The following is a 10,512-nucleotide window of genomic DNA, read 5'->3' as shown; positions in this document are numbered from 1 at the left end:
CCTAGACCGACACTGATGATGTAAGATCCGATTCATGCCACACACACACCACAGTCTTACCCTGAACCAGAGAAACTGTTTATTGAAAGAAGCAATTCATCTGTAAAATATGTGTACATGTTTCAAATAAAACTTCTTTTTTTTATACCTATTTCTATGTCTTATAAATGTACTTAGCTTTACAGAGTAATGTCAGATGTAGCAGATAACGTTTAAGTAATGTAAGAGCTGTCTTCATAGAGTATCACAAAGATTTTGAAATTCTAAAAAGTGATATGGCAGGAGGAACATTGTTATTTTATTTATTAGAATGGAAATGGTTGAACTCCCAAGCCTAGCTACTTGTCCAAGACTTACATATATGTCTGTATGCTTCAGTTTAGAATATTTTACACAATTATTTGATATGCTTTTTGAAACAATAGCTCAATTAAGAGACTTTGAAATGAGAAAACAAAATCTTTGCAATGTTCCTACAGCAGCTGGCAGATTTTTGTCTGCTCTTCAAGTGACTCTTTAAAGATCAGATTAAGATGGTGACACATACTTACTGGCAAATACATGTGACTTGGCAAGAGCATGGACAGTTCTCACAGACAGTTGGAATATTTACAGCCACAGTTTCAACACATGAATGACCAGATATATCAGATTGGGTATTAAATAAAATGTAACAAGTACCCAGTACTGTAGATGCCCGAATATTAATTATGCATATGTAGATTGCAAAAAACTGGAAAATAATAAATAAATAAATAAATAGATTATTTAAGATTGATGATAAATGAGCTAAGGAAAAAATATGACATACTGTACTGTACTGTATATAAGAACAAAAAAATACAGATCCACTGAGATAAGATCTTCGGCCAGGTAGACTGAGTTCAGGGTGAATAACTTGAGCTGAACTTTACTAACTAGCTAATGACGTAACCCAGTGGGCAAAACTGGTTGAAATGACGTCTTTTTATCCAGTTTTACCCGCTGGGTTACGTCATTTGCTCGCTGGGTTACGTCATGAACCAGTTTTGCCCGCTGGGTAGACATTTTTACATTACATTTTAGTCATTTAGCAGACGCTCTTATCCAGAGCGACTTACATTAGCAATTAGGGTTAAGTGCCTTGCTTAAGGGCACATCGACAGATTTTTCACCTAGTCAGCTCGGAGATTAGAACCAGCGACCTTTCAGTTACTGGCACAATGCTCTTACCCACTAAGCTACCTGCCGCTAGACCTATCCACTGTGCACCCACCGGTACTAGCCTGCCTGCCGTCTGCATTGTGCTAGCTAGCTGAATTGATGGCAGCAGGTCAGAATCAGTGCCCTGGTGATGTCTTTGTTGAGTTCCTTGTAAAGCTGTGAACAACAACAGCCCTATTCACAGCTCAGCTAACTGAACTGAAGTAATTTCCTGTCTGAAAAGAGGTGACATGGAGTGTTGAGCATGACATCTCTCTAGCGTCTGGTGATTTAGGCAGAGTTGAACAAAACAATACAATAGAAATAGAAAGACAATCGAAAACAACGGTTGAAGGAAATAAATCAACAGATGAGTGTCTCTATCATCATCCTCACCATCACATTCATCACCTTCATCATCACCATCATCACATCATCATCACCTTCATCACCATAATCATCATCATCATCATCATCACATCATCATTATCACCATCATCATCCTCCTCCATCACCATCATCCTTCTCCATCACCATCATCATCACCATTACCATCATCCTCCTCCACCACCATCATCATTACCATCACCATCATCCTCCTCCATCACCATCATCATCCCCGTTCCATCACCATTATCCTCCTCCATCACCATCGCCATCATCCTCCTCCATCACCATCATCACCACCATCACCATCATCCTCCTCCATCACCATCATCCTCCTCCATCACCATCACCACCACCATCACCATCATCCTCCTCCATCACCATCCTCCTCCTCATCATCATGATCTTTATCCTCATCATCATCAGTTACATCACTAAACACTGTCATTAACATTAACAACAACAACACAACAAATTTAAACAAAAAAGCAGCATATGAGATTAAGATTAAGAAAATGTAAATTAAGGAAAGACATGCCTTTAAAAAAAATTATGCCCAACTTCTATCACCTAGGTGAAATAATCAACTGTACACAAAGTGTGTGAACTGGTCAAATAAAGCATTCAAAGAAACCTTCCAAAGAAACTCTCTCTTCAAGATACATACGGTCTATTCCATCCATCAATCCACCAGTGTCTCATTTGAAAGTTGTGGAGCCACCCACCGACACATCTGTAGGTGCAGTTTAGGTGTGGTGTAGGTAGGCACAAACAGAGAGGTCAGCCCCTATAGAGAGGTCATCCTGGTGAAGTGTTGTGCCCCTGCCCCCTGACCCTGTGCAACTGTCTATTGTTGCGTCCCAAATGGCACCCTATTTCCTATATAGTGCACTACTTTTGACCAGAGCACAAGGCCCTGGTAAAACATCATACACTATATAAGTCCTCCAGTCCTCCTCAGGATAGATGGGTGGGTGGGTGGGGCTTCGGCCAACCCAGGCAGCTCACCCAGTGGTCAGCTCTGAGTTAGGGGGCGGGTTAGGGGGCGGTTCCAGAGTCTCAGCGATCTCCCCCAGTTCATCCAGCAGCTCTGTGAATGCCGGTCTCCTGAAGGACTCCATCTGAACACACAGAGGAAGCACAAGGATCAGTACTGGGCCTTGTCTGGGGTTTAAAACTAACTGTTCACAAAGCGTCTCAGAGTAGGAGTGCGTATATAGGATCAGTTTTGTTATTAATATTATAATAAATACGATTTGGACACGGAGGACCTGATCCTAGATCAGCATTTCCACTTTAAGACGCTTTGGGCCTGATTCCGGCTTAGGAAATTACGGCTTTCCTACGCACGCCTTTCCTATATGCTTCACAGTAGTTGGTCTGGTCAGTCGTCGTGAACCGTGCTCCAGGCTCCAGGTTTAACCTTCTACGTGTGGTCTGAGTTCCATAATGATTCAAATAGGCTACATGTCCCAAATTACTGCACAAAGTTATCCTAATATGATCCACTAATGCTAGTGAGCCTCAGGAACAACTTGCATGGACGTGAAGAGGAAAGAAAGGGAAACGGAATGGAATGGAATGATGCAAAATGTAGGCTACAAATTGAACACTAAAGTGACAGTTATAAATGTATGTGGGTATTACTGACGGTGGCTCCCAATAGTGGCTAATATTTAACATTATACAAATTGTAAAATTAAACAGAGAAAAGCCCGGGCATAGGGTATAATTAAAACATTCAACTCGGCAGGTTCAGCCCTACATAATTGTATGAACTTTAAAGTATACTGTATGAACTGTACTGTAAAGTATACTGTATGAACTGTACTGTAAAGTATACTTTACTACATCTACTCACCAGACTGTAAAGTATACTGTATGAACTACACTGTAAAGTATACTGTATGAACTATGCTGTAAAATATACTGTATGAACTATGCTGTAAAGTATACTGTATGAACTATGCTGTAAAGTATACTGTATGAACTGTACTGTAAAGTATACTGTACTGTATCTACTCACCAGACAGCAGCTGGCTGCCAGCTCCAACACGCGCTGAGGACACCCGCTCACCAGATCCCTAAACGCACTCACATCCAGGCCATAGTCCTGTCAAACACACACACACACACACACACACACACACATGCCCAGCAGTCATTACACATGGTTAATAGGGCAGAGCTTTCACACATGGTACACGCCAGAGATTTCACACATGGTGCATGACAGAGCTTTCACACATTGTAGAAAACCTGGATCTATGTAGATATACTGTATGTCTCATGTACTTCTATACGTGTATCTATATATGTGTGTGTTTGTGCTAGTGTGTGTCAAAATGAACAAAGCCTTTTCCACTTATGGTCGTATATAATGTAAATACAGAGTAGAGCTTTACCTGGGTTCTTGGGAGAATCTCTGGGTCTGCAGGGATCCTTGCCAGTATTTCACAGAGCATAATTCCAAAGGAAAATACATCCACCTGGTGAGAACACAGAACCAAGTCTGTCATACAGAGTTCCAACCAACGATGAACTGTGTTCCAACTACTAGGATACTAAGATATGACAAAGCTCTCTAACTTTCTACCCGGAGTATTTTTGACCACATCTTCTCAAATGGACCAACTCAGTGGCCTTGTGGGCCTCCTGCCCTATGGTCAGTTTTGACTCAGACAAGGCTATTTACTCGATTGAAGGGTCTTGGTGACGTATCCTTACCTTGCGATCGTAGGGTTCCCCACGCAGCATCTCTGGGGCCATCCAGAAGGCAGATCCCACCAGGGAGAGCTTCCTCTCCGGGTCTTTAACCGGCAGCTCCACCACTTCTCTGGCCAGGCCAAAGTCTGTGACCAGGGCCTCCCTGCCCCGCGCCGTCACACGGATCAGACAGTTCTGCAGAGTCAGACATATACAAATCCACATGTCAGTATATACATATATATTATTATATACAGTGAGGGAAAAAAGTATTTGATCCCCTGCTGATTTTGTACGTTTGCCCACTGACAAAGACATGATCAGTCTATCATTTTAATGGTAGGTTTATTTGAACAGTGAGAGAGAATAACAACAACAAAAATCCAGAAAAACGCATGTCAAAAATGTTATAAATTGATTTGCATTTTAATGAGGGAAATAAGTATTTGACCTCTCTGCGAAACATTACTTAGTACTTGATGGCAAAACCCTTGTTGGCAATCACAGAGGTCAGACGTTTCTTGTAGTGTAGGTCTACAATCTTGTCCCTGACATCCTTGGAGAGCTCTTTGGTCTTGGCCATGGTGGAGAGTTTGGAATCTGATTGATTGATTGCATCTGTGGACAGGTGTCTTTTATACAGGTAACAAACTGAGATTAGGAGCACTCCCTTTAAGAGTGTCCCATAGAAAATCTGTGGAAGGAGCTGAAGGTTCGAGTTGCCAAACGTCAGGCTCGAAACCTTAATGACTTGGATAAGATCTGCAAAGAGGAGTGGGACAAAATCCCTCCTGAGATGTGTGCAAACCTGGTGGCCAACTACAAGAAACGTCTGACCTCTGTGATTGCCAACAAGGGTTTTGCCACCAAGTAATGATTTGCAGAGGGGTCAAATACTTATTTCCCTCATTAAAATGCAAATCAATTTATACAATTTTTGACATGTGTTTTTCTGGATTTTATTGTTGTTATTCTGTCTCTCACTGTTCCAATAAACCTCCATTAGAATTATAGACTGATCATGTCTTTGTCAGTGGGCAAACGTACAAAATCAGCAGGGGATCAAATACTTTTTTACCTCACTGTATATATATATATGTGTGTGTGTGTGTGTGTATATATGTGTGTGTGTATATATATATGTATGCCAGGCGGTTCTAGTGTTAAGCAGACACTTTAATCTAAAGCAATTTTTCATTAGTGTCTGCATACCTTTGCATATGGGTGGCCCAGTGGGAATTGAACACCTAACCGTGGCACTGACACATTGGACCACAGTATACAAATCAATATACCAAAAACATGTATAAATACACTACATCTAAAATGATTTTCCACAGTACACCGCAGTATGCCAAGCCATTTCAACATGACATCCAGCCAAATGAACAGCATGTTATACAATAAGGATAGATTCAGTCTACAGTAGTACTGCCACTCTAAGCATTTCTGTTATGACACCTGCTTACCACCAGAGAGCAGTCTAACACTATTTTAGTACATCACACCAATAGTCGGTCTGAATATACAGACAACTCAACTGAACATTCTCTGCCTTCGAATCTCACACTTTATACCTGCCTGTGGGTCTACATAATGCTTCTTTAGCTACCTGAGCAAATCAAATCAGGCCTATAGGGAAAGCTGAGTAAACGTGTTGATAGACATCTCGTGGCAGATCTCTTGATTCTCTCCATAGTGTAAGCAGATATAACAGTGTGTGTGTCCCAAATGGCACCCTATTCCCTATAGTCCACTACTTTTGAACAGGGCCCATATAGGGCTCAGGTCAAAAGTAGTGCACTTTGTAGGGAATAGGGTGCCATTTGGGACGAAGACAGTATTACATTTACATCATTTATGAAGGTGAGACCCTACATACAGACAGCCAGACCAGACACTCTTAAATAGCCTGACTCAATGGGGTCTGCACTAATCACCTCCCAACCATGCTAAATTTTTCAGTCCTTACCTGGGCTCTGCTGATGGGCTACAGGGTAGATAATCCACCTGCTTTGGCATCTATGCATACAGAGAACAAAGCCCAACTGTAGCCATGTGAGTTGGGGTGTTGATTACCATAGTAGGTGGTTTACTGTAGGTGTGGAGAGAGCACCAGTGGGCTGGATGGGCTCAGTAAGAGTGGGTGAGCTACTCTAGAGGACACAAGGTAGTGGAGCGGTTACATAAGTCAAGCAAGCAGAGAGACAGGCAGGCAGAGATAGAGAGAGCGAGAGAGTCAGGAACAGAGGCAAGCAGGCAAGCAGGCAACAAGCAGACAGACAGGCAGACAGGCAAAGAGACAGGCAGGGCAGGCAGACAGACAGAAATGTAGGCAGGCAGAGAGGCAGGCAAGCAGGGCAGAGGCAGACAGGCTGAAAGATGGTCAGACAGGTTGGAGTGTAGAGAGGCAGACAGGCAGGCAGCGACAGACAGGCAGATAGACAGGCAGAGAGAGTCAGGAAGAGAAGCAAGCCGGCAAAAAGAAGGCATGTAGACAGGCAGAAAAATAGACAGATAGGCAGACAGGGGTGTGGAGCAGAGCAGGAACTGCTGATGAGGGTAAGCAGGAGGAGGGGAAGGAGGGAGGGAAGGCCCTGGCTGGCTGGCTGGCTGACTGGCCAACTGGCTGGCTGACATCTCCTCAGCATCTAGAGGTCATTACAAAGGGAGCCCACACCACAGGCCCTCTCTCTCCAGTGTTTTCATTCAGCAGCCTGTGATTATTGGGCAATCTGGGTATCGCTCCAAGCACCAAACCTGACCGCTAAATTTAGCATGGGCCCTCACCTCAGAGCCAAAGAAAACAACAGTTCCAGGAAAAACAGATCTAGAATGGAGAGTTTCAGGGGGAATTAAAAAAGGGTTGTGCCACTGGAAATCTAAGGAATTAGTCTAAACTGCAACCAAGGCTGCGTCCCAAATGACGCCATATTCCCTATACAGTACCAGTCAAAAGTTTTAGAACACCTACTCATTCAAGGGTTTTTCTTTATTTGTACTATTTTCTACATTGTAGGATAATAGTGAAGACATCAAAACTATGAAATAACACATATGGAATCATGTAGTAACCAAATAAGTGTTGAACAAATCAAAATATATTTTATATTTGAGATTCTTCAAATAGCCACCCTTTGCCTTGATTCCATATGTGTTATTTCATAGTACACTTCAACTGTGAGAGACGGAATCTAAAACAAAAATCCAGAAAATCACATTGTATTATTTTTAAGTAATTCATTTGCATTTTATTGCATGATATACGTATTTGATACATCAGAAAAGCAGAACTTAATATTTGGTACAGAAACCTTTGTTTGCAATTACATCCACCATACCTTTCCTAATTCTGGTCATTTTTAACTTTAATGATTGCTTCTACAGGAGATATGTCAGAAGAGCTTGTGATGAGTGTGATAGAAGGAGTCAGGCGCAGGAGGGTAATCACCGAATGCAAGGTACGAGTAGCTCCACCGAGCTACACTACTCTCACAAATAAACAATCACCCACAAGGACAAGGGGGGGCAGAGGGAACACTTATACATGGACTAATGCGGGGATACAAAGCATGTGTGTGTGATTGACAAGACCAGACAAATGGAATGATGAATAATGGAGCGGCAGTGGCTAGTAAGCCGGTGACGACGAACGCCGAAGCCTACCCGAACAAGGAGGGGAGGCAGCCTCGGCGGAAGTCGTGACAGAGCTGTGCTATGCAGCCTAACCTTGTGATTCTAACTGAAACAGTAATTGTTTTAACCTAAATTGTTTTAACCTACACTGCACATAATTAATTACCTTGCACGTCTGGCTTGGATCCACTGTAATTTATAGAGACTGAAGTCCCTTCTCTCGAGGTTGAGACAGATTCCACATGAGAAAAGACCTTGTCTATATCCTTCTGCCATCAATCCTAGCAGTGCTCTTTTGAAACACTCTCTGTAATTGTGAAGACAGACGTGTGCATCCTTTTGCCAACTCTAATGATACCGGTGGGGGGTCTAGGGGGAAAAACAACAGTACTGCTTTGCAGAAACAACAATTACTTTCCAGTAAAATGCCACCATTGAGACCAGAGCCAAATGGATTGTCCCTCTGGGTGACGTGCTAAATGTCAGTATGGAACACGTCAGTGTCACCACCAGTATTCCCATAGTTAGTAGAGAGTGAGAGGGGTCGCTGTTAAAATGGGACGTGGTGAGGGAGAGAGAGAGAAAGAGCTAGAGAGAAAGAGAAAGGAGTGAGGGATAGAGGAAGGGGAGAGAGAGAGAGAGAGAGAGAGAGAGAGAGAGGGAGGGAGAGAGAGAGAGAGAGGGCAGTATTGTGGCTGGCCTCTACTATTGATCCACTGCTCACTGACCCTACTTTCCCAGACAAAGAGGGACTGGCTGTTGGTGTGTGTGTACACAAGTCTGTCTGTGTGTGTGTGTGCGTACAATAACAACGCTCAGAGTGGGTACATTAGCATGACAATGGACTGTGCTTGTTGCTAGGCCCCTCTGCATAACATAACCGACCTGCACTTCTGTGGAACCTGGCAACTGGGAGAGAGACAACCGATTTGTCTAGGCTGATGTCTTCACATGGTAGAGAGTTATCCTCAACCTCAGTCTGACTACTAAATGAGCTTCAATTCAACCGTACCCTACTTTGTCCACAACAGTTAAAACCAATTTATTTAACCTTTATTTATCCAGGAAGTCCCATTGAGGTCAGAAGACCTCTTTTACAAGGGAGACCTGCCAATGTGATCACTATATGATGTCACAGCACGATGTTGCTAAAGGTTGATGTAAGAGTAGGGGTTTTCCTAATATCAAAGAGAGCAGTCAGTGGCTGTAGCCAGGCCAAAAGTAGTGTACTATATAGGGAATAGGTTGCCATTTCAGACACAGCCAGTGTGTGAGGTAACATCCCATACAGTTTCCCCTTTCTTTCACTGCAAATGCTGAGTGTGGACCTTCCTTATTTTCCTGTTCACTTTCTGGGTTACTTTATGGTCTATGCACCACAAATACAACAATAATCTACAGTCAATCTACTGTACCTTGGAGTTGAGGTCCCTGTGGTAGATGTGGGTGGGGTTTTCCCCTGGTCAACTGTACCTTGGAGTTGAGGTCCCTGTGGTAGATGTTCTTGTAGTGCAGGTAGATCATTCCCCTGGTGATGTCACAGGCCAGGTCCACCTTCTCCCTCCAGCACAGAGACACATCCTTCCTGGCCAACAGCTCCTCCAGACATCCTCCACTAACATACTGAAACAGATAGACACCCCATCAGCCTCACATACTGAAACAGATAGACACCCCATCAGCCCCCACTATCATACAAAAACAGATAGACACCTCATCAGCCCCCACTATCATACAAAAACAGATAGACACCCCATCAGCCTCACATACTGAAACAGATAGACACCCCATCAGTCCCCACTAACATACTGAAAGAGATAGACACCTCATCAGCCTCCACTAACATACTGAAACAGATAGACACCTCATCAGCCCCCACTAACATACTGAAACAGATAGACACCTCATCAGCCTCCACTAACATACTGAAACAGATAGACACCTCATCAGCCTCCACTAACATACTGAAACCGATAGACACCTCATCAGCCCCCACTAACATACTGAAACAGATAGACACCCCATCAGCCCCCACTAACATACTGAAACAGATAGACACCTCATCAGCCCCCACTAACATACTGAAACAGATAGACACCTCATCAGCCTCCACTAACATACTGAAACAGATAGACACCTCATCAGCCCCCACTAACATACTGAAACAGATAGACACCCCATCAGCCCCCACTAACATACTGAAACAGATAGACACCTCATCAGCCTCCACTAACATACTGAAACAGATAGACACCTCATCAGCCTCCACTAACATACTGAAACAGATATACACCCCATCAGCCCCCACTAACATACTGAAACAGATAGACACCTCATCAGCCCCCACTAACATACTGAAACAGATAGACACCTCATCAGCCTCCACTAACATACTGAAACAGATAGACACCTCATCAGCCTCCACTAACATACTGAAACAGATAGACACCCTATCAGCCCCCACTAACATACTGAAACAGATAGACACCCCATCAGCCCCCACTAACATACTGAAACAGATAGACACCCCATCAGCCTCCACTAACATACTGAAACAGATAGACACCTCATCAGCCCCCACTAACATACTGAAACAGATAG

The 10,512-nt window shown here is 43.3% G+C and overlaps 1 protein-coding gene across 1 annotated transcript in view; it reads right to left on the bottom strand.

Moving 5' to 3' along the window:
• Positions 1-2,573: 2,573 nt before the first annotated feature.
• LOC311144379 (dual specificity testis-specific protein kinase 1-like) overlaps positions 2,574-10,512 on the bottom strand; it is a gene marked incomplete at both ends in the record, with an annotated part of 43,854 nt that continues 35,915 nt past the window's right edge. Inside the window, 5 exons of the mRNA XM_084180397.1 lie at positions 2,574-2,690; positions 3,596-3,682; positions 3,975-4,058; positions 4,297-4,470; positions 9,385-9,534. Of these exons, the coding sequence (XP_084036523.1) occupies positions 2,574-2,690; positions 3,596-3,682; positions 3,975-4,058; positions 4,297-4,470; positions 9,385-9,534 (612 nt within the window). The remainder of the gene's footprint in view (positions 2,691-3,595; positions 3,683-3,974; positions 4,059-4,296; positions 4,471-9,384; positions 9,535-10,512) is intronic.

This window comes from Coregonus lavaretus, assembly GCF_964263955.1.
Source record: "Coregonus lavaretus genome assembly, chromosome: 17".
NCBI lineage: Eukaryota > Metazoa > Chordata > Actinopteri > Salmoniformes > Salmonidae > Coregonus > Coregonus lavaretus.
The sequence above is the reverse complement of the archived record's forward strand: the minus strand, read 5'-3'. Positions and strand labels throughout refer to the sequence as shown.